Source organism: Pyricularia oryzae, chromosome 7, assembly GCF_000002495.2.
Source record: "Pyricularia oryzae 70-15 chromosome 7, whole genome shotgun sequence".
Taxonomy (NCBI): Eukaryota; Fungi; Ascomycota; class Sordariomycetes; order Magnaporthales; family Pyriculariaceae; genus Pyricularia; species Pyricularia oryzae.
The window spans coordinates 1,409,989-1,433,788 of record NC_017854.1 but is presented as its reverse complement, the minus strand read 5'-3'; the positions used below and the strand labels follow the sequence as shown (position 1 = coordinate 1,433,788).

Sequence of the window (23,800 nt, the reverse complement as noted above, 5' to 3'; positions counted from 1 at the left end):
AAACGCCACAAGTCTGCAGCGGCACAGAAAACCACGTGAGCAAAGAGCTCAAGTAGAAGTAAACAGCAAGGCGCGGCCCTAGATTGTCGAAAGATTACTCATAGGGTGACGTAGTTATCAATTAGTACTGCATATTGGTACTATGAAAATGCCCCTGAAAATGGTCATCTGGATTGCAGACGCGGTAGTATCCCGCAAGCAAGTTGGGCGGGCATTTAATTAAATAGAAAAACAAGTAATATTCCATCCCGTCATTGTGCCTAATAATGACAGCGCCAGACTCCACGCAAAAAGACCAAAATACTGGATACAGCTGTAAGGGAATCAAGCGGCTGCAATAAGCCTCCGCTGGATCCGGGCAAACTCTCTAAAATCCATCTTCCTATTGTCTGCAGGAACATAGGGCCCGGATGCAATACAAAGCACTTTCATCCTTGGGTGATACCGCAGACCCGTAAGCAACTTGGGCGTGATCAAAAAGTACTGCGACGAGTGCTCATCGCAGGCAATGTCGACCATGCGTTCATGAACCATGCGCTCGTTGCGTGGGTCCATGCCTTGGTTTATCTCGTCCACAACGCGGAAGGGCGCCTGGGCCATTGACTGAAGCGACATGAGGTAGAAGATGGTGCTGACGGACCGCTCGCCACCAGACTGGCGATGTTGGTCCAGTTGTTGCAGTTCCTCGTTTTCGCTGTAATATGAACAATGAATTAGTGTTTGAAAGGCCGGCCGTCTGAGACAAAGATCTGTACGTACCGGAACTTGACCTTGATGTTGATGGCCCATTGTGAAAAGTCCTCATCCTTATGGATGCTGATCTCGCCCGCACAACTGATCTGTTCAAAGTTGTAGCTGAAGGCATCATTAATACGGCCGACAAGCTCGTCAACTTGAGGCTCCCATTCAGCACGGATCTGATCAATTTCTCCAGAAAGCTCATCAGCCTGCCCCTGTCGTCTTGCCATTGTCTGCTGCAACTTCTCAATCTCCTTGGCACGCATTTCGAATTGTCGGATGATGCCAGGATCCGCAGCGTGAACATACTCGAGACGTGACTTTTGGGCTTGAAGCTCGTTGCGTACTTCCTCTGAGGGTTTTTCGCCTAGCATTTCGTTGATATGCGCAAGATCTTCTTCTGTGGTTTCCTGCATTGACTCTCGCACTTCGGCCCCGAGCGCCAAGCCACGCTCCTTGAGGGTCTCTACTTCCTGCCCGAGCCTCGCGATGACTCTTTTGCCTTCCTCCAGCAGGTCGTGTACTTGCTGATTCTTTGTTTTCAGTGCTGCAACATCAGATTCGGCCTCAGCTAGTTTGATCTGGGCGTCGATGTGTGCGAGATTGGCTTGTTCTATCCTGGGTAGCTGCTCTTTGTGGCGCAATGCCTCTTTGGCAATCTCCAAGGCTTGCGAGTCCATGTCACTGGCGAGCTGTCGCATTGTGGACTGCACCTCGCGCAACTCCTCGATCTTGTGTTCAAGCTTTGCTTTCTCGGAAGCTATGTGTTTGTTAGACCAGACCAATCTCAAGCTTGAAGCAAAAAAGTACACAGATACACGGCTTTCTTACCGATTTTGTCTGGCAGAGAACGCCATTGATTGTACTCCCTCTGCTGCTCGCTCTTGGCAGCCCTCAACTCGCGCTGTCGAAAGTCAAAGTCAGCTATTTAGTAGAAGTAGATGAGTTATCGAAAGGTTCAGACCTACCAGCTCCTGGGAGATCTCATCGTGCTTGCTGTCAAGAGCTTGCGTCCGAGTATCCAACTCCCTTTTTCGATCTGAAAGCGCAGTAAGCTCTTCCATCACCTCGTTGAGCTTTTGCTTCAGTCGATTCTTCTCTTCGGCGTCCACTGGCTGGTCTGTCCAAAAACGGCCTGGCCGGATAGCATTCGTCATGGTCGATACAGCCTGTGGCCCGTACTCAGCTCTTCGCGTCGTCTTGTAGTAATGCTCTCCGGCTGCAAAGCTTCCGACGCCGTCAGGCTGGATGAGCCGCTCATACTGCTGATCAGATACGCCCCTTTTGCCAACAGCGAACTTGTGCAGTTGCTTATCTGCACAGAGCATGGCCAGCACGGGCCCCGGACCGTCAATAAAATCGATGGCAAACCCATCCAAGCCAAGTCTGGTCAGGTTTTCATTACTAAGAGGTGGCCGGAAACTTTGCAGTGGTGTAGTACAGGTCCGGATGTTGACAGACAGGTTCATCTCCTTGAAGAAGATATCACTCAGCTTGGTATGGTCTTCTTTGCACTGCGCGACGAAACAGAGAAAGTCGTCTTGCTGAAGACCACTCTGGACAAGGTCTGAGTATGTCTCGTCTTTGATGGCGCAGCTCAGGGCTGCCGGGCCAAACACTTCTTTTTTGAAGTCACTTTGATGTTCCAGCAGCCATTTGTAGCCAGCGGCCACATCCGGGAACTGGTGCTCAATACGACTGAGCTCCTGCCCCTCTCTTGTGTCTAGGCTTCTAATCTGGCCTTGCAAGTTTGACTTCTCTCGCGATGTTTGCTTTCCCTTTGGTACCACGGTATTGACCAGTTCCTCCTGAATCTGGCGTCGTTCGCTCTCGATTTCTCGTGAACGGTGCTCCTTCTCTCGAATCCTTGTGTTCCAGGAAGCCGCGTCGAAATCGGGCTCTTGGTTTTTGAGCCGATTCTCCAGGTCCGTGATCGTTTTCCTGATCACAGCCAACTCTCTTTTCTTGTTGCCTAGTCCATCACTCTGGGCGTTGCGCTTCCCTTCGGTCTCTCTCAGTTTGTCGTCCATGGCTTCAATGTTTTTTGCCATCTGCTCTGCGAGTTGGGCGTCTTGTGCGACTTGCCGCTTGAGATGAGGGATGCATTCTTTGATTTGCCTTGCGTACTCCTGCTTGGCATTAACCGCCTCCATCGCAGGCCCTGCTCTTGCTTGGAACCGCCTGAGCTTTCTTTCGGCCTCCGTCTTCTTGTTCTTCGATTCCTTGTAGTCACGCCGGGCCTCTTGGTATAGACAGTGCTTCAGGGCGCGTTCCCAGTCATGAATTGTCTTCTCAATTTCCTCCCTCTCTCGTAACCTCTCCATATCTGCCTGCATGCCTTGTTGTTTGGTCAACATTATCCTCAGCGTATCGGCATCCTGTTCGCTATTCTGTTTGAAGTCTTTCTGTCTCTTGTAAAGCTCCCTAAGCTGTACCTGCTGCTCGATGATCTTTGGCGGCGCCGTGGCCTGGAGCGTCCTGGACAATAGATCTACAGGGTTCACACCAGAGAACTCGGAAACCTTGTCTTGTGGGAGAAACTGGCATAGGTTGTCGATCTGAATCCTAAACTTGCCCATGAGCCGGTGAATCTCCCTTTGGGGCACCTGCTCGCCATTGAGCCAGAACTGGCGTTTCTGCTCTTCAGTGCTGAGAAGACGGAGCTTGATGACAGGGTTCCTTGCATCTTTGGGTCTTTTTTGTAGTTCGATCTCTATCGTCGCCTCGTCCTTGCCATGCTTCACGAATTCGTTGAGCTTAGTCGCCCTCCCGAGAACGTTTGCAGGGTATCCAAGCCCAAGACAAATCGCGCAAACAAGGGAGCTCTTGCCCGTGCCGTTCGGTCCAATCACCATGTTGAGGTTCGGCCCGGGGAGAAATTCGGCATGCTCGTACGTTACGAAATTTTCGACTGTTACACGGAGGATCGCGCCCGGCTGGAACCCGGCCTGGAAGGTGGCAGCTTGCCTGCCTGGTGGCCCTGAGGGCGGCTGTGACGCGGCTTGTAGTCCATTTTCTCTCAACTCCTCCTCTACTTTCTCTGGCGCGAAGGAATGGAATTCTTCCTCGACATCTTCCTCTTCTAGTTCGCTCTTGCGGACTTTCACTCGTTTCCGGCTGGCGTCGCCATTGCGCTCGTTCTGAGCATCGTCAAAGGCGGACCTGGAACGGCGATGGGATGTAGGCCCCATCTTCCGTCACCTAGCCCTACAGAACAGGGCACCTTTTGCAGTCGTATCGTCAGGTTCGGGCCTAGTTGATTATCGAAAAGTCTTCCAGTCCAATGTTCGACGTCTTGGTTCGGCCTTGACGCGTTGGAAAGACGCGCTCAATTAAAGTTGCAGTGGGCCATGCAGCTAAGTTGATCCTTGGACCTATCGAATCGAATCGCGGGGCACAAAGAGGTGGGTAATGTGGGGCGGAGCATCATGTTTGCTTCCAAATTCCAACGACACAAATTGAAGTCTAGGTCTAGAGGTGCCTAGGCACGTAGGTAGCCACCCGGTCTTTGACATACCATTTGTGACAGTGAAAGAAACATTCGTCTTAGTTATTGTGGCAAAGTGAGGCACAGCAGAAGATCTAGGTTGTCTCTGATGAGAAGCAGAGTGGTTGGGATACCGTCAAGACGGCATGCGAGCGTGGGACTACGCAATCCCTCATTTCCACCCGAACCAGGAAGGGAATTGGGTTTACTCCCTTGAAAGCTCTTCCACGAACTCGGTGATAACTCCCTTATCTTCTAGATTTCTTCCTGGAAGCTTTAATGGCAAGCTCATGCATAGCATAGTAAATTATGGCAAGTATTCTATTAGACGACTTTGGGAAGTCTTGGTCAGGCAGGTGAGTATTGTAGGTCTCACGACACGCTAGCTATTTGTTGAAGCCGCTGATATTTAAGCACTGATATAAGGCCATGTCTTTTAGATTGGTAGTGTGAATCGGGAAGCTTAGGACGTTTACACCGCTTTTATATGTTCAGATTTGCTTAGTTGGGCCTCTGGTGACTCTCCATTCTACGTCTACAGATGGAGATAGACCAGAATGGCAGTGGTAACAGAGAGAGAGAAAAAGATTCATTAGGGAAGCGCAGCTTATAAGCTTGGAAGTTCTGCAAGATCAACCGCCTAAGCAGGCGGTGCTTTGCCAGGCACAGATACAATTGCATTGATGGAACATTTAGCCTGGGGGTATCCAACTGCCCGCTGATCTAGAATGGTTCTTATGTTGCAGGCAGGCCGTTTGTCGCACTGGACTCCACTGCCACAGCGAGGTGCTGTAGTCGACCGTCCAGATTTTCTCGAGGAGGAAGGAGCTAACCCATGTGAGATCTAGAATTCACCTCCATTCCCACCCCACACTCCTCCTCCTACCTTAGGTGCCTTACATTTGACCAACATCTTCATTCCGGCTTCGCATTCCGAACTCTCCAAAACCACCGCCGGCCCAGAATTCTTCCATTTCGCGTCCCGTCTTTTGGCTGTGTGTGCCAGCCAGGTTACCTTGTGCAAAATTATACCCGGCTCTCAACATTTGGTGGTGACCTTTGCTGCCATTCTCGCCGAGCCCACTCTGTTTTTCTTTCAGCCGGCAATCTCTCGTTCTGCCCGCACCGTATCCATCAAGCTTTCTTGCCTTGCCAATGCTCTTTCTTTTCTTCATCTTTTTTCGTCACACATTGTCTCTTTTGCCATCAGCACCTTGACTTACCTCATCACGCTCGTTATTTTCTTTTTTCACAACTTTGATCCTGTATTGCGGCGAGCTGTATGCAATCCCACGGCTAGCTTTATCGGTCAAAACAGCTCGACCCAGCTTCGATCTTTACCCGCTTGCAACTCTTCAGCATCTAATTCTTTGGCACACGCAAGAGTTCACTGGCAATTACCTATCTCGTCGTACCTCTACACGAACCTGCATCATTAGCATGTTCTAGCCAGGAACATAGCTTAGCAAGGATGGAAGTTCGTCCCCAGGCTCGGGTGCCTCCACGACCGGTCCTCGAAGAGGCATCCATGCGAACAAACTATTCCATAAGTCAGAACTCTGCTACTCCACCCAACTATCAACATGGAGGTTTGAAAACCGAGAACATCCGACCCGCCCAGCCTCAGAAAACTCGCCGGGATATTCCCGTGAGCAGTTCTCATGTTCCGTTAAACCCGCGACTTTATGAAATCCGTGAAGAGGCACAAAGTACGCCTCAGAGCAAGCGAGAGTCTCAAGCATCAACCGCTTCGTACAAATCATCCAGCTCGAATACTTTCCGCAAACCGAAGACGCACGTTGGACCTTGGCAGTTGGGAAAAACTCTCGGCAAAGGCTCATCTGCGCGCGTCAGATTGGCACGCCACACCTCAACTCATCAGTATGTAGCCGTCAAGATCGTCGCCAAGAGCACTTGCAAAATGACCCAAGCGGGCAGCTTAGCAAAGTTGGACGAGATTGACAGTGCGGCGCCGGAAAAAGTGGAAGGCATGCGGCGGATGCCTATAGCCCTTGAGCGCGAGGTGGCTATTCTGAAGTTGATCGAGCACCCCAACATCGTAAAGCTTTACGACATCTGGGAAAACAGCAATGAGATGTAAGTGGGCATATATGCTGATGATCTCTGTCTTCATTAGAGTGACTAATTGCTGGCTGGCGCAGATACTTGATTTTGGAATACGTTGAAAGAGGCGACCTCTTCGACTTCATTAGTAAACATGGGCCAATGCCTGAGGAGGAGGCTATATTTGTTTTCCGCCAGATCATGAGTGCTCTTGAGTACTGCCACTCATATGGGATCTGCCACCGCGACTTGAAGCCAGAGAACATCTTGCTCAAAAGCAATGGTCAAGTCAAGATCGCAGACTTTGGCATGGCGGCTCTTCACCAGGGTCCTCGCACGCCCCTCTGGACATTTTGCGGAAGTCCACACTACGCAGCTCCAGAGCTACTTCGTGAGAAGGCTTACCGTGGGGAGAAGTCAGATATCTGGAGCATGGGAGTTATCCTATTCGCGATGATGGCTGCCCGCTTGCCTTTCGATGACGAGGACATGAACCTCATGTTTGCCAAAGCAAGAAAGGCAATCTACCATATGCCATCCTTTTTCAGTGACGAGGCAAAGGATCTTATCCATCGTTTGCTTCAGGTTGACCCGAGAAAGAGGCTCTCCATGAGGCAGATGTGGCAGCACCCCGTAGTGTGGAAATACGGCTATCTCGATGAGCTCGGGGGCGAAGGAATTCCCGAAGTTCCGAACCCTAGAACTCGACAGGAGATCAAGCCTTTGGATTTGTGCGACATTGACCCTCAGATCTTGCGACCGATACAGTCGATGTGGCACACATTGTCTGAAGATGAGCTGGTCAAAAAGCTGATCAGCGACGAGTGAGCCCCCTTATCCTGAGTAACCGGCGTATGTTGAAGTCGAGAAAATTACTAACAAAGGAGACCCTTCTTTCGTCGCCGCAACTTAGTCCGAACGATCAGAAGCTCTTCTACTGGCTGTTGAATAGCTATCGTGAAAGACAACTGGAGAACTACGATCCTAGCTTGACACATTCTCCCAGTGATTACCATCACATCCGTCCTCCGCTGTGGTTGACTAAGGTCTCAACACGCCAGTTCATGACGAACAAGGCCAATGGTCAGGGACGTAGCATCTCCAAATTCACAGTGATCTCGAACGTGACGGAAACAGGAACAGGAGCAAATCTCGGTACAGTTCGAAGCTATGATCCGTACAAATCTCCAGCAGTGAAACAGCCGCAGGCGACACACGCCAGGATTGTCATACACCGCGATTCCACGGACACAGATCGAAACGCAGCCTCACTGGGATCTACCTCCCACCGTAGACCTAGGGCTAATTCCACCGGAAGTTGGAAGCGCCCGGCGCGTAGAAGTCAGCTGGGCAGCCGAATCCTCACACCACGGAGCACTGCTAGCTCAGTTCAGAGCAGCAGGAAGTTTCATGCTCGCTCGCGAACCAGCTCCCGCCAGAAGAGAGCTATGGACTTCTCCACTGCTCGCAGGAAGGCGGCAGCAGCAAAACTCAGCAATCAACAGACTTTGCTTGGTACTGATGGCAGCAAGACGGTGACTGGATGGAACATACAATGTTCCTCAGATCCTGATATTCCGGGAGATACTGCTGACAGCAGCAATGCCAGGTTGAGGTCCAAGGATCGCCTGCACGAGGAGCTGCGACACTTTAGCAGCAGCATTGCCAAGGACTGTGACGAGGCTTTCAATAGCTCTCTTCTTTCTGTGTCCCAGTTTGACGGCGATCGGTCAAGACAAGGCTCTCCTTTTTCCTTGAGCCTGGGCACACCTGTGTCTGCAACTCCAGTCACACCTGTGGTCACACCAACGATTCCTCGTCCGTCAGCGCGACCATGGGACTCGCGGCCGCTGCCGCCAACTCCCCCTTCTTCGAGCCATGAGAAGGAATCCGCCGTCAACTTTGGCGAAAACCCAAGCATTCTTGCCAGACGAGGTCAGCCTCCCACCCAGGGCTATAATCTTAGATCCGGGCCGGTAGCAATGACCCCGACACCATCTGATCGTCGCGTAGTCTCCGCACCTGTTCACGGTGGTCAATATGGAGGTTGCGCTACCGGGAAATTGCCTTCAATCGAAGAAGCTACTCCAAATACAATTCAGGACGAGGTAAACAGATCGAGGATCGTGTCACTGCCCGCAAAACCAGTCGCTACGGCCCCAACCTCAAATGAAGCTAGGGGACTGGAGTTTCTGTCAAATGCAGAGCAGACAATTCGGATCGTTCATTCGCCATCTGCCCAGCGCGAGTCCGGGATCACTCGTCGCCCCCATCCCATTCAGGCCAATGCCAAGCCTTCAAAAATGGTGGGAACGTCAACTGGACCTGTTAAGCAGGCTTCTATCGACCTTTACCACGCAGATGACTCCATCATCAGCCATAGGAATGCCCAACTTGCGCAAACCTCATCCCATGGCAGTGCTTCAACATTTGCTATGCGGAAGAAAACGTCCTCTTGGTTCAAACGACTCTCTAGAGAGTCTAAGGGCTCCAAGGGCTCACTCTGCGATGAATTGGATGATACAAAGAGCATCGACGTACCGCATGGTCTTACATCAGGACCTATCAAGAATGAGCGGGACAACTCAAGCATCAACATGAGCCATCGCCCACCGGAGAAGACTTCGAATAAGAAGAAAAGTTTTTTCTTGCCATTTTGGCGGCACAAATCTGAGCCAAGAATGTCACTGGCAGGTAAGTTTGGAGTCTCGGCGTAATCTCCTTTCATGCCCTTGAATAGCGCTTTGAAACTGACACATTCCGTTGTAGAGCCCGACTTCGAGGAAAGTCCAAGCCCAGAAACCAACGCGGCGGTAAAGTCGCACAAGACCAGTGGAAACAATCTACTTAACTTCGGTGACGCCGAGTCTGCTGAGCGCATGATCAAGCCACAGCAGAACTGGCTTGCACGTCTGTTCAGAGTCAAGCCGGTGACAAGGGTTATCTGCCTTTCGATTTCTCGGCGCCGAGCCCGTCAGGAGGTAGCCATTCTTTTGCGTGATTGGCGCAAGTATGGCATTCGTGATGTGGAGGTTGACAAGAAACGTAATGTTGTTTTTGCGCGTCTAAGCAGCAAGAATCGTAAGTTTATCACCGACTCAGCAGATGCTATTGAGCTGAACAGTTTACTAATGAAGTGAGGGCCGATTAGACCTCAACATCAAGGAGGTCGCACTCGCGTGCGAGATCATAACAGTAATCGAGCACGGCAAACGTAACCACCTCAGCATTGTTCGATTTACACAAGAGAAGGGCGCCGCTAGCAGCTTCCAAAGGGTTGTCGATACGATGCGGGACGTGTTAGGCAACCGCAATCTTCTTGTTACTGACAAGAGCAAGGCAAAAATGATGATCAAAACCTTGAATTCGTGAAGTCGGCGAATCGCCGACACTTCACGTAGGCACCCAACAACCCTCCTCTCCCTTCTTGAACTTTTTGACTTTTGTTTTCCCCGGTGTATGCACCGTGTCTTGCCTGAACAGTATCTTAGGCTGAGATAAAGGCGCTCTGGGTGTTAATGGATGTTATAACAAAGCTGAATTTGGCAGCACAAAAAAGCCAGTTACGAGATGGGCTTTTGACCAGCCGCCAACCCCATTCCATCTTGGAAGCCCGTGGCAGCTTGGACTTTTAGAATCTCAGTGCTGATGATCAGACTACCAGATCAAGCGGGTATGTTTGTGTTTGATGGTGCTACTTGGGAGCTTACTTGCTCATTGTTTGGACATGGCAGTACAAATGTGTAGTGGGACGATTTCTTTTTAGTATGTGGATGGGGATGGTCATCAAAAATCAAGAGAGGAGGGGAAGTTGGTGTGGGATCCTCTGATTGTATCGAGATGAGGCTGAAGCTTGACGATTGTTATTCATGGGATGAGTGAGTGGGGGACCACAGCTGGTCATAATTGGGACTGTTGGAAGACATCTGGGAAGCCTTTAATATCCAGGCAGCATAGACGCAGTCACTGATGTCTTTTCATATGCTAAATCGAGGTGCACAATAACCTGCATGGGCAGTCAGTGAATAATGCTGAAGATTTCAGGGAAAGCAGTGGAGACACCGGGATCAATTTGAAGTAAAAAAAAAAAGATTAAGTACAAGCGGAATGACATTTTGTACACTTACCTTACTTACAGGTAGGTACCTAACAGATAATGATCTCGAGTGGAAGCGGGCTGGCAGCCCAAAATAATTCCAGACGAGCTAGAGTCCAACCTGCTGGCTTAGGTTCTCAACATGATCCACCAAGCGGGGACCAGACCAGGGGATGAGAGACTCTGTATCACGTGATGGAACTAGAGGCTGAATGGATGCATGCTTGCTTGGCTTGTTCCATGTTAACTTGGACAGAAAAGTTTATGAGTCCATTTCTTCTTTTATCTCTAGATCAGCAGCACGACCGGATTAAACTTCTCCAAGCCATTCACCACAACAGGTTGCACATTATCCAGGTGAACTCTAACGAAGAACCCAAAGCTACCAGCTATCTACGTCACCTACCTAGCAAGCCTAGGTATAATACCAGCTGTTCGTTGTGGGTCCCCTTGGACAACAAGTTCCTAAGCTACACCTGGGTAGGTACCTTGCTGATATCCCCACCTTTTTATCAGCTAGAACTAGAACCAGAAGAGTCGACCAAACCTCCAGCGGGTCTTCAGTGGAATTGGTGGTTTTGTCTCTGTTCATCATCCATTCATCACTTTCTTTTTCAGCGCCATGCCGAACTACCCAGCGCCTCTTCGCTTCCCCGCTGCGGGCCGCCACACGGCAACCGTCATTTTTATCCACGGACTTGGGGATAGTGGTCATGGCTGGGCACCGGCCGTCGAGAACTGGAGGCGGCGCCAGAAGCTTGACGAGGTCAAGTTCATACTGCCTCACGCTCCAACCATTCCCGTCACGTGCAATGTGAGTGTGCTTTGGCAAAGGAAAGCAGATTTGCCAGCCGGAAGCTTGCAGGCTTGATCTGAAGCACGGTACTGTCTTTGAAGTCCAAGGACTCTTGCGGGGCCTCGCCTCGTGCTGTCCGTGTACGCGAGCAAGGCATTCTCCCGAAGCAGCGAGCCCTGTAGAGCTTTCGAGGAGACGAACTTCGTCAGTTTGCAAATAACTTAAAAAAATCGATGACTGACTAGATTGCCACTGGACAATAGATGGGAATGAGGATGCCCGGTTGGTATGACATAGTAAGTAGGACCACTGTTCCTAGAGTACGCTGATCGACCATTTCCCTGTATTCTCCTCTTGTTTTCCAAGGAACACTGCCAGCAGTCTGACAACTAGGGCTACCGCAACACAGAAAAGCATTGATGGCACTCCCGAGTCCCTCCGCAAGGACGAGGACGAGGAGGGTATTCTGCTCAGCCAAAAGTACTTTCATGAACTGATCCAGCAAGAAATCGACGCGGGCATCCCGTCGGAGCGCATCGTGCTGGGCGGATTTTCACAGGGCGGCGTCATGTCCATCTTTTCCGGCCTGACGGCCAAGGTCAAGCTCGCCGCCATTGTGGCAATGTCTGCATACGTCCCTCTGTCGCTCAAGTTCAAGGAGCTAGTCGCTAGCTGTGAAGCGAACAAGGCGACTCCGATCTGGATGGGGCACGGCACTACTGATCTTGTGGTGCCGACTGTTTTGGGTATGATGTCCGAGGCTCTACTCAAGGATGAGGGCTACCAGGTCTCGATGAAGCTATACCCGTAAGCGCAGCTACTTTTTTTATTCTTTTCTTTTTTTTTCTTCTGCTGACGATAAATGCATCTCTACAGAGGCATGGGTCACTCCGCTTGTCCCGAGGAGCTTGACGAGGTCGAGGCGTTTCTGCGAAAGAGCCTTCCCCCCTTGGGAAACACAGGCTCGGGAGGTAAAGATGAACTATGAATACATGGCAGAGCCTCAAAGAACGGACAAAAACTGTAAAGCCTCACTTGGCCAGAAATATAAGCCGAGTCTAGTCGATGTAAAAATGGCTTGATAGATGAGCTGGCTCTAATCCAGGTAATCTCATAATCTCATGTGTTTTCGCGTTCAGCTAGACGAAGAAGTATATCAAGTATACCACACAGCATGACGGAAAACCCATAATTGATGATAACAGTGTTGCACCAGTCGACAAGCCGGAACCGGCCGCATATCAGAGAGGAAGAGTGCGATCCCGGCGGAAAGCTGGCGCCAAGAAATCTCGGAAAGTACTGAAATGCTAGCAAGCTGGCGTCGAGAGCTCCGATGTTGCTGAGAAGAGTACTTGACTGGCTCCAACACGTCGAGTCTCCGCTGAAAGTATCGGGCAAATGCCCCGAACTGCAGCAGACGCACGCCATTAGCCCCGCCTCCGCAGCCTGACTCGCCAACTTTTCCGTCAGCCAGCCCAGGTGCAGGGCCCATGTTATATAAAAGGCCACGGACAACGACGGCCCTTGTTTTTTTTTTATCTCCCTGTAGAGCATCATCTTTCTTGTCTTGTTTCTATTTTATTTTGGTCTTATAGTCTCTATAGATTTTGTACAGTGTCTTTCACTAGTCCAGTTTTGTCAACTTGAACAGAGGAGAATCGAATTCCATGGCCGACATAATGAGCACCAACGATATCAAGCTCCCTGAGCCATTTGCGAGCATTCCTCGGGAAACTTTTCTATTTGGCCCCTCGCCCATACAGCACCTGGAACGCATCTCAGAAGCACTAGGCGGCAAGGTGAACGTTTACGCAAAGCGTGATGACTGCAATTCGGGTTTGGCATATGGCGGCAACAAGACGCGGAAGCTAGAGTATGTTTTACCCCCGCCCCTTTTTGGCTAGGTACTTTTCCGACGGAAAAGTACAGAGGGAAGGCAGGCTAACACGGCCAACCACACAACCCGCAGATACCTCGCGGCAGAAGCCAAGGCGCAGGGCGCTGACACACTCGTGTCCATTGGCGGCGTGCAATCAAACCACACGCGCCAGGTCGCGGCCGTCTCGACCAAGCTCGGGCTCAAGGCTGTCCTGGTGCAGGAGCACTGGGTGCCCGACTGGTCGGATCCGGTGTACGGCAAGGTGGGCAACATCCAGCTGTCGCGGCTGATGGGCGCCGACGTCAAGCTGGACCCGTCCGGGTTCGGCATCGAGCACAAGAACTCGCTCGCGGCGGCGGTGGCGGAGCTGCAGTCGCAGGGGAGAAGGCCGTACGCGATCCCGGCGGGGGCCAGCGACCACCCGCTCGGCGGGCTGGGCTTCGCGCGCTGGGCGTTCGAGGTCGAGGAGCAGGAGCGGCAGATGGGCGTCTTCTTCGACACGGTGATTGTGTGCGCCGTCACGGGCTCGACCATGGCGGGCATGGTGGCCGGGTTCAAGCTGGCGCAGAAAAAGTGCGGGTCCAAGCCGCGGCGCGTCATCGGCATCGACGCCTCGGCCACGGTGCCGCAGACCAAGGAGCAGGTGCTGCGCATCGCGCAGGTGACGGGCCGCAAGATTGGCCTCGAGGACGGCGTCGACAACGTCACGACCGAGGACGTCGAGCTGGACGACCGCTACCACGCCGGCATCTACGGCGTCCCGGACCAGCAGACCAAGGACGCCATCCGCTTCGGGGCCAGCACCGAGGCCTTCATCACCGATCCCGTCTATGAGGGTAAGAGCTTGGCCGGCATGATGGACATGATTCGCAAAGGGGAGATCAAGCCCGGGAGCAACGTCTTGTATGCGCACTTGGGCGGCCAGCTTGCGCTCAATGCGTACTCTGACATGTAATTAATTGTACAAATCGTACAAAGTAACTGAACGGTGCTTGGTTGGCCGGGGGACGGCGGGGCCGATGGGGAGACTGGAATTTACTTGATAAGCATGATAAGATTTGCCGCAAGACTTTTTTTCCACATAGATTCATTGTGCATCGTCGTCAATCTTCTCTGGGTAATCCCATGGCCAACCCATGGCCAAAACACGCTATGCACTTGGCTGAATACTCTCCGGCCAATACTTGGTGGTGGTCAAAAGGTATGTTAGCTTCTTGTCTCTGTCTTACTTCTCTCCTGCATTTCCATGATGATCTTTCAAATATAATGCTTGACTTCCTAGCCACAATGTGCGGATGCAAGAAACATACCCTCTGACCACAACCCGGGAGCTTTTTCGGCTTTCAAAAATTGCACTTATCAACCTGTGTCAATCTTGTCGTCCGTAAATTACTGAAGCTAACAGTGGATTGATAAAGGACGCAGCATAGAGTTTCGGCTTAGCGTTTAGGGAGACGGAGTTTAGGAAGACGGGGTTTAGGAAGCGCATGTTGGAATTTTGCTACAGAAGATGATTCTTGTTTAGCTTCAACTTTGAAATAAAAGGTTACATGTTAGGACACGCATCCCAACATATTGATCAATATGGTACGCTGAAAGATGTCGACTCATGCTCGATTTTGTTCCAATGCCCTCGACAATAACGCACCGTGGACAGTCTGCCTGCCTGTGCCGTGGGTGAGCTTCCTTATTCCGCGGAATAAACAGTGGTCATGTTCAGCCCTTGGCTCCACGAGCGGTGGGAATGTGGACCCGGCACGTGCATCAAGCTTTGAACGTGCCTGCCCACCTTACCGTACCGTACTGTGTCTTATTTGTTATTTGTTCAGACTTGAAGACAGACAATCTAGCTAGGGGCCACTTTCCCGGTAGGATGAATTGTCTGATGATACAGCAACATTGCCTGAACAATCAGCATTGGGTTTGGAATGAATGGTAATATAATACTTTTTTACTGTGCAGATCACAAACGTCAGTCATCGTCAATTGCATAGAAGATACACCCAACATCATCGTCAGAGCCGGCCGACCGAGGTGCACATATTCCATTGCCGGAAGCCAAGTCTTGCCAGTGGTATTCCGTACCCCCGAGCTAGCTCCTCCAGGGATCAGCCCCTCCATTTCTTGGGTGGTGACCTCACATCACAAGGTTGGGGAATCGCAAAGGTAGAGAATGGTGAGGAGAAGCACATGTCAATGCGGATTAAAGGTTGAGTGAGGTACCCGTCCGTACCTTAGCAAGCTCACGTCAAATGGCACTAGTCGCGTTGGTTTAGTACCACTTAGCGCAGCGCAGGTAGCTTTCCACCCAGTTCCCCCACAGTCTAACCCTGTAGTCAAGTATTCAGCATGCAAGGTAGACACCTAATTCTAGGTACCTGCTGTACCTTACTTGCCTACCTTGACAGCAAATAATGGGCAAGGCTCTTGGAAGCTCAAGTCAGGGATTCCAAAACCTCCCCAGTACCATCCGATTAGCCGAGCTCGGGCAATGGCGGTTCAAGCGTGCATTCGGAACCATGTGCAATCAATTGCATTCCACTCCATCCACAATCGCCCATCCTGCCATGTACAGTACCGGCGAACCTTGAGAGTCTTGGCCAATCGTCTCCCTTTCGTCATCCCAAGTTGGTCTTTGCCTCTGCACTGGTCCAGCGGCATCGTTGCAACTCTCGGCTTTAGGTCCTGAGGCAAAATCACTCCGCTTGCTTTCTCCTCATTGCCCACCTCCTTGGGTAGGTACCTACCTTAGCTAGGTTGTTCGGATTCCGCGGTATAAGCTATAGCTCCATATTTCCTTGTCATTTTGAGCTGTTGCTGTCCACATCTCTCGCGCACTACATATCTGCAGACTTGAATGCTCGACAGTACCTTTTGTTCTGTAACTGCCGTCATTTTACCGAAAAGTAAACACCCTTTTTTTTATTACCACAGGTTGGAGCTTCCGTAGTAGTAGTCTCGGGAATTCTCCACACATTGCAAACAGAACAGGCCTGCTACTTGGCATCCTCACCACCTTACAAGACAACAACAGCACACAGCGCCCACCATGGCTTCCACAGAGTCCATACTCCAGGGCGTCAACGTCCTGGGCACGGTCAATGAGTCTCAGCGCAAGATTCTGACACCACCTGCTCTGGCTTTTCTCGCCCTGCTTCACCGCTCCTTCAACGAGCGCCGCAAGCAGCTGCTGGAGCGCAGAAAGCTGCGCCAGGCCGAGATTGACAAGGGCGTTCTTCCAGACTTCCTGCCCGAGACCAGGCATATCCGAGAGAACTCGACCTGGAAGGGAGCTGCGCCGGCGCCGGGCCTGGTTGATCGCCGAGTCGAGATCACGGGCCCTACGGACCGGAAGATGGTTGTCAACGCGCTCAACTCAAATGTGTGGACGTACATGGCCGACTTTGAGGGTGAGTACCTCGGTTCCAAGTAAGATAGCAGGCATAAATAGGCCCTTGTCTAACCTTGTGTTGTCAATGCCACGGAGCAGACTCCAGCGCTCCCACATGGGAAAACATGATCAACGGGCAAGTTAACCTGTACGACGCCGTTCGTCGGCAGGTGGACTTCAAGCAGGGCAGCAAGGAATACAAGCTGCGGACTGACAGGACTCTACCAACGCTCATTGTGCGGCCTCGTGGATGGCACCTCGAGGAGAAGCATGTGACCATCGACGGAGAGCCCATCAGTGGATCGCTTTTCGACTTTGGTCTTTACTTTTTCCATAGCGCACATGAGGCAGTCAAGCGCGGGTTCGGTCCATACTTTTACCTGCCCAAGATGGAGTCGCACCTGGAGGCTCGGCTGTGGAACGATGCTTTCAACCTAGGCCAGGACTACATTGGTATGCCCCGTGGCACGATCCGCGGTACGGTGCTCATCGAGACGATCCTGGCTGCGTTCGAGATGGACGAGATCATCTACGAGCTGCGCGACCACAGCTCCGGCCTCAACTGCGGCCGATGGGACTATATTTTCAGCACCATCAAGAAGTTCCGCCAGCACCCCAACTTTGTGCTGCCCGACCGCTCGGCTGTCACCATGACGGTGCCCTTCATGGACGCCTACGTCAAGCTGCTGATTCAGACTTGCCACAAGCGCGGCGTGCACGCCATGGGAGGCATGGCTGCCCAGATCCCCATCAAGGACGACAAGGAGGCCAACGACCGCGCCATGGATGGTGTCCGGGCCGACAAGCTGCGCGAGGTGCGGGCGGGCCACGACGGTACCTGGGTTGCCCACCCGGCCCTGGCGGCCATCGCTTCAGACATCTTCAACAAGCACATGCCGACGCCCAACCAGCTGTTTGTGAGGCGCGAGGACGTGCACATTACGGCCATGGATCTGCTCAACATGAATGTACCGGGCAAGATCACCGAGGATGGAATCAGGAAAAACCTGTACATTGGTCTCGGTTACATGGAGGCCTGGATCCGCGGCGTTGGCTGCGTGCCCATCAACTACCTGATGTGAGTTTTTTTGTTCTTTTTTTTTTTTTGTTTTTGTCGTTTCGGCCCCCCAATCTTCTGAGCTGCCGAGGTAAACCGGGTAAATGTTTTTGTGCCAGACACATCTACTCACACAAGGATCAATAAATAGGGAGGACGCCGCGACTGCCGAAGTCTCCCGCAGCCAGCTGTGGCAGTGGGTCAAGCACGGCGTGAGCACCGCAGAGGGCAAAAAGGTTGACAAGTCGTATGCGCTCCGTCTCTTGCGGGAGGAGGCAGACAAGATGGCCAAGTCATTGCCCGCCGGCAACAAGATGCAGCTGGCCTCGCAGTACTTTGCCACCCAGGTTACCGGCGAGGATTATGCCGACTTTTTGACAACGTGAGTATACTCTTTTCTTTTCTTTCTTCAGGTTTTTTTGCTATTTTCCCCACAAATCTTTCAAGATGCTAACATGTCATGACAGGCTTTTGTATAACGAGATCACGACACCCGGAAGCGCCAGGCCCGCTTCGAAATTGTAATTTTATCAAAGTGTTTTCCTAGCTGGGGAGGAAAAAGAATCTCAGGACTTGGGATTGTATTTTGTGATATATGAAAGATTTACCCACATGATGTGTTGAATCGAGAATGAGCTGAAAGAAATGCTTTGTTGTCTGGACTGTTCTGTATTGCGTGCATGGTAAAAGAGTTGATGTGCAATGCACCAGAGAAAAGGACTCTGCTAAGATTTATCGTCATGGAAATCATGTGGGTTTATTTAATAGGTACCTAATACACTCTGTAAGCCCGTGGCAGAAACGGAATGCGGCTAATTTATTCAGTCATCATCTTTTCCAATGCGCTCGTGGCCAAGAAAGAAAAGGCGGCAATGTTCCCCATAGACAGCCCCGAATTGTCCACTTTCTGTCATACCCTCCAACTCTTGGTATGCGGGGTTTCAAGTGGTAAACCTGGGGGAGAGACCCACTCGGCTCGGCTTTGTCGAACTGCTTCTCCTCACTGTTGTGCCGGCTATGCTGGTTGGGGAAGGAAGGACACACAAAAAAGAGTCGTGTCCCAGCAGTAGGCTTTTTTTGTGCGAGAGGCCGTGCGGGCTGTGTTTGGTTCCCTTTCCCTTTTTTCCCTCTTCCACCTGGGCTTGCATTGATTAATTACTTTATTTATTCTTTCAAGCTTGTTCCCTGCCAGTGTCTGAACTGTACATCAAACGTATCTAGACATTTACCTACCTACGTATACATATCTGTAAACCAGCAAATATGGTCTTTTTTCCGCCGGAGTACATTCCGAAACTGCCGTTCGGTGAGTTTTGGATCTAGGTCGGCGACGGCTTCGCAGGATTTGATGAGTACCCCAGAGCGATGACGAGCTGACCAGAGAAAACAAAAGACCCCCCGGACTCCATGACCATTGAGGAGTTCATTAAAAATGAAACATGCGGCCGTCGACCTTTGGCCGAGAGCAGGAATCCCTTCACCTGTGGCTTGACCGGCAAGACGTACAGCATCTTACAGGTCCAACAGCGGACCGACTTTCTCTCGAGAGCTCTGGGCAAGAGGATGGGCTGGTCTCCCAACCAGGACACACCCTGGGAAAAGGTGGTTGGGATATTCTCGGCAAACACGGTCAGTGAAGGACAAAGTTTCTGCCTCTTCCCCACAAGAAAGCTTGCGCTTACGCCCCCCGGAATACATGTATTAGATTGATTATCAAACCGTCGCCTACGCGGTGCACAGGCTAAACGGCATCGTGACGCCGGCCAACGCCGTGTACTCGGTCCCGGAGCTGGCGCACCAGCTCAAGTCGTCGGGGGCCTCGGCCCTCGTGACGTGCGCGCTGCTCCTCGACACGGCGCTGGCCGCCGCCAAGGAGGCCGGCATAGCCCGGGACAAGATCTTTGTCATGTGGATGCCCGGGCCCGCACCCTCGACGCCCGTGGTCTCGGTCGACGACCTCATCCGGGAGGGCAGCAGCCTGCCGCAGCTGGAGCGGCTCAGGTGGGCAAGGGGCACCGGCGCACGCCAGACGGCTTTCCTCTGCTACTCGAGCGGCACGTCGGGCCTGCCCAAGGCCGTCATGATCTCGCACCGCAACGTCATCGCCAACGTGCTCCAGTACAACGTCTTTGACGGGCCCAGCCTCGCCAAGAGGGGCGTCACCACGCAGGCCATCTTGGGGCTCCTGCCGTTTAGCCACATCTACGCCCTGGTCGTCATCAACCACGCCGGCACCTGGAGGGGCGATGAGATCATCACCCTGCCCAAGTTTGAGCTGGCCACCTTTCTCGGGGCGATCCAAAAGTTCAAGATTTCAATGCTTTATCTGGTATGTTGGGCGGGGATTTGAGAGAAAGACGTTGGAAAAGATAGACTTTCTTTTCTTTTCCTTTTTGACATGTTCAACCGCTAACGCAAAAGTAACTACCAAAAAAAAAGGTCCCGCCAATCATCATCCAGATGGTCAAGAACCACGACAAGCTAAAGCAATACGATCTGAGCAGCGTGCACAGCGTCTTCAGCGGCGCGGCCCCCCTGGGCGAGGAGACGGTCGGGAACCTCAACAAGATCTACCCCGACTGGGTCGTCGTGCAGGGCTACGGCATGACGGAGACGGCAACGGTGGTGTCCGGCACCAGCGAAGACGACATCTACACGCGGTCGTCGGGCTCGCTTCTGCCGGGGGTCAAGGCCAAGGTCATGGATCCCAACGGCAACGAGGTCACGCAGCTCGACACGCCTGGTGAGCTCTGGGTCCAGTCGCCATCCGTCACGCTCGGCTATCTCAACAACGAGAAGGCGACGCACGAGACGTTTGTGTGGGACGAGGACGGTCGCTGGATCCGGACGGGCGACGAGGTGCTCTTTACGCTGTCGCCGGGTGGTAATGAGCACCTGGTCATCCTGGACCGGATAAAGGAATTGATCAAGGTCAAGGTAAGTCTGGAGTTGATCACGGGGCTCACATTGACTATTTTCTTTTTCTTTTTTATTTTCTTTTTGCTGAAATGTTGCAAACAGAGACACCAAGTCGCACCCGCCGAGCTGGAAGCACACCTCCTCGACCACCCAGCCGTCGAGGACTGCAGCGTCATCCAGATACCCGACGACCACTCGGGCGAAGTCCCCAAGGCATTTGTGGTCAAGAACGCCGCCTACAGCAAGGGCAAGTCGGACAATGACCTGGCCAGGGAGATTGAGAAGCACGTCGAGGAGCACAAGGCCTCGTACAAGTGGCTGCGTGGAGGCGTCGAGTTCGTCGCCGAGATCCCAAAGAGCCCGTCGGGCAAGATCCTGAGGAGGCTGCTGCGGGACAGGGAAAAGGAGAAGAGGCGGAGTCAGGGCTCCAAGTTGTAGGACACTTGCTTGTGTCGATTCCTCGTTTGTACATACAAGATCTGGTAGTCTCGCTCCTCGAGGGTCACGCAACCGATTTCGATTTCGTCCAAATTTTGACTTTTCTTCTTCTTCTTCTCAGGTAAGTGTTTAACGGTCCCATCGTAACCGTGTGCACTAAAGACTAATGCTTTATCGACTTGTTTCTCGGGTTAACGCTTAATAGTAAAATATGTTTCCGTCCTTTCAATCGGAACTGCCAGAGTTATTTTTGTATCAAGTATTTTCCGCCACTCCACTCTGTTCCCGGTCCACTACCACGTTTGAGAACGGGAACTGATGCAACATTGTTTCCGCCGAGGTTCTGGAATCTGGGCAAGCATGCATCTCGCGCGCGCGTGCGCTTTGTGCTCTGGGGGGAAAATTAAAAAGTATGGGCATCGCTTGTGCTCGAGAGGGTCATTTTCTGGAACACCTCTCGAGTTTATCCCCCATCCGCTATTGCTACCATTGTGTGTCTCGGCAAAGATTTGCTTTTTGACTGACACTCATAATTAGTCGTGCTAAAACCAGTAAATTACACGGTTCAAGCTGTCGATTGAGACCTTTGAAAAAAAAAAAAAAAAAAAAAAAGCCGCGCGGTTGTTGGTCATTGACTTGCAGCTTTCACCTTGGTAAAATCACAAAGGGAGACGGACAGGGTCCAAGGTTCCACCAACCCAAAACCACAGAGTCGCGAACCCCCCCTACAGCACATGGGGTTTTGGCTAAAACACGCACCTCTTTATGGTTAAAACAGACTTCTGCCGAGTGTCACACAAACGCTCATCTTACAAACCCAGCTTGTTGCACCAGAGCACTCTTTCCCCGATCTGACTTGATTGCAAACCATGCTCTACATGAGATGAGAATGCGGCCGGACAAATTAGGTTCCAGTCTCAACTTAGCTGTATGTATCAGTAGCACTTTGTGCCCGGTCGCTGCAAGGGCTTTACAGGCACAGCATCCATCCCATGTTTTTTTTCTGGGTTGGTGCTGAGTGATAGGGCAACCGAGTGTCTCACATTGGCACACGTTGGCTACTACAGTGTACGCAGTAGCCTCTTGGCATCGCCCCAAGTAGTAATTCGTCCTGCTTCCCCAACTTTTCAGTTTACCCCCGGTTCTTCGCCGGACAGGGTTGTCTGATGGTTGCAAATGCAAGGGAAGACCCGTCATGTCTCAGACTTGACAGACAACGGCTTTTTAGATATTTGGGTGCCGCATCTAGAACTGGTAGTTCCCACTTACTCGCCTTGTCCCTTATTGGCTTCTGAGCTTGGCCTCTTTTCTTTTTTTTTCTTCTTCTTTTCTTCCTTTCTTCATCCGCTTCTTTGCTTTATTTCTGTTTTGTATTTCACCTTTTTTTGCCTCTTTTTTTCTTCTTCTTTAATTTCGCTTCTCCCCACGAGCCAGAATGTTGACCGTTCGCTCGTTTTTCAATCTTGTTGTTTTTCTGCTCCTCGGCGTCCTCAGCGGCGGCGTCGAGGCGCAGAGGAAGGGTGGGCGGAGACAGACTCCTCAGCAGCAATTTGCCCAGGTTCCCCAGGGTGTCAGCAAGGCTACCGATGGGTCCACGATCCTCGACATGACGGCCAAGGTCAACGGCGCTGATTTGAGGTTCAAGATCAGCGGTCCTGCAGACCAGTTTACAGCAGCCTCGGGGGTTCAGGGCGGCGCTCAACAGGCCGGCGCCGAGGGTAACTTGGGACTGAATGTGCTGCTTCATGGAGACGGTGGACAGTCTTTCCTTGATTTCCCGAACCAGGCCGTTCAGGGTAACCTTATGGGTGTTGTTGTGCTTGCGCCGTCGGGTGAGTCTTTGTTCTTCTGTTCTATTTTTTTTTTTTAAGTCAGGCAACACACTAACCCATGGTACCTTCCCACCTCGTGTTTTATTTAGTTAATCTTCTCTGGGGTAACCGTCAGGGCCAGCCGGCTGGTAACGATCGTCCCGATGGCGTTGCAGACGCACAGGCGGTCAATGACTTGATCCTGGATGTCCTCCCCCAAATGGTGGCGTTCAACAAGTCCAACGTCTTCTTCACCGGTGTTTCCGGAGGCTCCCTGACGCTGTCGGGCTTCTTCATGCCCGCGCACCTGACCAACTTCAAGGGCAACGGCGTGCTCCTCGACTGCGGAGCGCTGCCCCCGGCGGTCGATTTCAAGGACGCGGCCGCCACCCTCTCAACCACAAAGATCCACTTCCAGAGCAGCCAGCGGGAGCTCTCGAGCCTGCAGCAGAGCATCCCGCAGGCCATCCAGGCGTACGAGAAGCTCGCCTCGGACGCTGGTCTCAGCACAGACCAGATCAACGCGTTGCAGACGGTGGACGCGACGCCCAACGGCGGGCACTGCGCCTTTGACGGCAAGGACTTCGTCTCGGGCATCCAGCTGGTTGCCGACAACTACAAAAACATCATGCAGGGCGGCGACGGCGCCGTCAAGGGCATCAACGTGGCGACCGTATTGAAGGGAGTCGTGGGCAACGAGAATCCCTTTGGACGCGGCCGAGGCGCTGCCGCCGCGGGTGCTGCTGCGGGTGGTGCTACGGGAGCCGGCAAGCAGACCGGGAGGACGGCCAAGCAGGCTTCGAGGTTGGCTGCCGCAAGGCTTAACGCTAGGGCGCTCGGGCAGCTTGACCAGAACTAGGTAGTTCTGGAAGTAGTGCTCTGATTGGCTAGGTAGATTTGGTTGCTGAAGAATATAACTGTCACGCTCAATAAATTATTAGTCCTACGATACGTACAGTACAGTACCTTACCTAGCCTATGCGAAATATCCGGCTTACCATATTGGGCGGGCATTTGACATTAAATGTGGCGGGAACAATGGGTAGGTTATTCCTGGTTGCTACGCTCCGGGCTGGGATTGGATGGATGTAGCGACCTGATGGATTTCACACTTGGCTGAGGAA

At 52.1% G+C, this 23,800-nt stretch overlaps 7 protein-coding genes across 7 annotated transcripts; 6 read left to right on the top strand and 1 right to left on the bottom strand.

Moving 5' to 3' along the window:
• Positions 1 to 65: 65 nt before the first annotated feature.
• On the bottom strand, positions 66 to 4,070 carry MGG_12590 (uncharacterized protein). Its single transcript, XM_003720882.1, has 4 exons — positions 1,707 to 4,070; positions 1,570 to 1,642; positions 760 to 1,498; positions 66 to 694 (listed from the first exon to the last, which is right to left on the bottom strand). The coding sequence occupies exons 1-4, from the start codon at positions 3,927 to 3,929 to the stop codon at positions 325 to 327; spliced, it is 3,405 nt and encodes a 1,134-aa protein (XP_003720930.1). The 5' UTR covers positions 3,930 to 4,070; the 3' UTR covers positions 66 to 324.
• A 1,475-nt stretch (positions 4,071 to 5,545) lies between these two features.
• On the top strand, positions 5,546 to 10,298 carry MGG_02810 (CAMK/CAMKL/GIN4 protein kinase). Its single transcript, XM_003720881.1, has 5 exons — positions 5,546 to 6,322; positions 6,388 to 7,113; positions 7,203 to 8,983; positions 9,059 to 9,370; positions 9,441 to 10,298. Exons 1-5 carry the CDS (start codon positions 5,697 to 5,699, stop codon positions 9,659 to 9,661), a joined length of 3,666 nt encoding a protein of 1,221 aa, XP_003720929.1. The 5' UTR covers positions 5,546 to 5,696; the 3' UTR covers positions 9,662 to 10,298.
• Positions 10,299 to 10,640: 342 nt separating this feature from the next.
• On the top strand, positions 10,641 to 12,361 carry MGG_02811 (acyl-protein thioesterase 1). Its single transcript, XM_003720880.1, has 5 exons — positions 10,641 to 10,825; positions 10,902 to 11,199; positions 11,445 to 11,477; positions 11,591 to 11,988; positions 12,058 to 12,361. Exons 2-5 carry the CDS (start codon positions 11,008 to 11,010, stop codon positions 12,167 to 12,169), a joined length of 735 nt encoding a protein of 244 aa, XP_003720928.1. The 5' UTR covers positions 10,641 to 10,825; positions 10,902 to 11,007; the 3' UTR covers positions 12,170 to 12,361.
• Positions 12,362 to 12,860: 499 nt separating this feature from the next.
• On the top strand, positions 12,861 to 14,377 carry MGG_02812 (1-aminocyclopropane-1-carboxylate deaminase; the record flags this gene model as incomplete). The annotated part of the gene is made up of 4 exons (XM_003720879.1): positions 12,861 to 13,054; positions 13,151 to 14,011; positions 14,146 to 14,261; positions 14,343 to 14,377. The coding sequence occupies 4 exons, from the start codon at positions 12,861 to 12,863 to the stop codon at positions 14,375 to 14,377; spliced, it is 1,206 nt and encodes a 401-aa protein (XP_003720927.1).
• A 1,507-nt stretch (positions 14,378 to 15,884) lies between these two features.
• MGG_02813 (malate synthase) lies at positions 15,885 to 18,136 on the top strand. The gene is made up of 4 exons (XM_003720878.1): positions 15,885 to 16,470; positions 16,551 to 17,529; positions 17,660 to 17,890; positions 17,976 to 18,136. Exons 1-4 carry the CDS (start codon positions 16,110 to 16,112, stop codon positions 18,031 to 18,033), a joined length of 1,629 nt encoding a protein of 542 aa, XP_003720926.1. The 5' UTR covers positions 15,885 to 16,109; the 3' UTR covers positions 18,034 to 18,136.
• Positions 18,137 to 18,546: 410 nt separating this feature from the next.
• On the top strand, positions 18,547 to 21,727 carry MGG_12589 (4-coumarate-CoA ligase 1). The gene is made up of 7 exons (XM_003720877.1): positions 18,547 to 18,814; positions 18,902 to 19,137; positions 19,214 to 19,837; positions 19,948 to 20,445; positions 20,530 to 20,986; positions 21,071 to 21,275; positions 21,403 to 21,727. Exons 1-5 carry the CDS (start codon positions 18,772 to 18,774, stop codon positions 20,863 to 20,865), a joined length of 1,737 nt encoding a protein of 578 aa, XP_003720925.1. The 5' UTR covers positions 18,547 to 18,771; the 3' UTR covers positions 20,866 to 20,986; positions 21,071 to 21,275; positions 21,403 to 21,727.
• Positions 21,728 to 22,109: 382 nt separating this feature from the next.
• MGG_02814 (uncharacterized protein) lies at positions 22,110 to 23,678 on the top strand. The gene is made up of 2 exons (XM_003720876.1): positions 22,110 to 22,697; positions 22,787 to 23,678. Exons 1-2 carry the CDS (start codon positions 22,301 to 22,303, stop codon positions 23,533 to 23,535), a joined length of 1,146 nt encoding a protein of 381 aa, XP_003720924.1. The 5' UTR covers positions 22,110 to 22,300; the 3' UTR covers positions 23,536 to 23,678.
• Positions 23,679 to 23,800: the final 122 nt, after the last annotated feature.

Excerpts from the sequence above, each read along its gene's own strand:
- MGG_02810 (XM_003720881.1), top strand. The coding sequence starts at position 5,697 with ATGGAAGTTCGTCCCCAGGCTCGGGTGCCTCCACGACCGGTCCTCGAA. Across the intron at positions 6,323-6,387 it reads TGGGAAAACAGCAATGAGAT|ATACTTGATTTTGGAATACG; the intron begins GTAAGTGGGCAT and ends TGGCTGGCGCAG. Across the intron at positions 9,371-9,440 it reads GCGTCTAAGCAGCAAGAATC|ACCTCAACATCAAGGAGGTC; the intron begins GTAAGTTTATCA and ends AGGGCCGATTAG.
- MGG_12589 (XM_003720877.1), top strand. The coding sequence starts at position 18,772 with ATGGTCTTTTTTCCGCCGGAGTACATTCCGAAACTGCCGTTCG. Across the intron at positions 19,138-19,213 it reads GGATATTCTCGGCAAACACG|ATTGATTATCAAACCGTCGC; the intron begins GTCAGTGAAGGA and ends TACATGTATTAG. Across the intron at positions 20,446-20,529 it reads AGGAATTGATCAAGGTCAAG|AGACACCAAGTCGCACCCGC; the intron begins GTAAGTCTGGAG and ends TGTTGCAAACAG.
- MGG_02813 (XM_003720878.1), top strand. The coding sequence starts at position 16,110 with ATGGCTTCCACAGAGTCCATACTCCAGGGCGTCAACGTCCTGGGCACG. Across the intron at positions 16,471-16,550 it reads GTACATGGCCGACTTTGAGG|ACTCCAGCGCTCCCACATGG; the intron begins GTGAGTACCTCG and ends GCCACGGAGCAG. Across the intron at positions 17,530-17,659 it reads GTGCCCATCAACTACCTGAT|GGAGGACGCCGCGACTGCCG; the intron begins GTGAGTTTTTTT and ends ATCAATAAATAG.
- MGG_12590 (XM_003720882.1), bottom strand. The coding sequence starts at position 3,929 with ATGGGGCCTACATCCCATCGCCGTTCCAGGTCCGCCTTTGACGATGCT. Across the intron at positions 1,643-1,706 it reads ATGAGATCTCCCAGGAGCTG|CGCGAGTTGAGGGCTGCCAA; the intron begins GTAGGTCTGAAC and ends GACTTTCGACAG. Across the intron at positions 1,499-1,569 it reads TTCTCTGCCAGACAAAATCG|CTTCCGAGAAAGCAAAGCTT; the intron begins GTAAGAAAGCCG and ends ACAAACACATAG.
- MGG_02811 (XM_003720880.1), top strand. The coding sequence starts at position 11,008 with ATGCCGAACTACCCAGCGCCTCTTCGCTTCCCCGCTGCGGGCCGCCAC. Across the intron at positions 11,200-11,444 it reads CCATTCCCGTCACGTGCAAT|ATGGGAATGAGGATGCCCGG; the intron begins GTGAGTGTGCTT and ends ACTGGACAATAG. Across the intron at positions 11,989-12,057 it reads GTCTCGATGAAGCTATACCC|AGGCATGGGTCACTCCGCTT; the intron begins GTAAGCGCAGCT and ends GCATCTCTACAG.
- MGG_02814 (XM_003720876.1), top strand. The coding sequence starts at position 22,301 with ATGTTGACCGTTCGCTCGTTTTTCAATCTTGTTGTTTTTCTGCTCCTC. Across the intron at positions 22,698-22,786 it reads TGTTGTGCTTGCGCCGTCGG|TTAATCTTCTCTGGGGTAAC; the intron begins GTGAGTCTTTGT and ends TGTTTTATTTAG.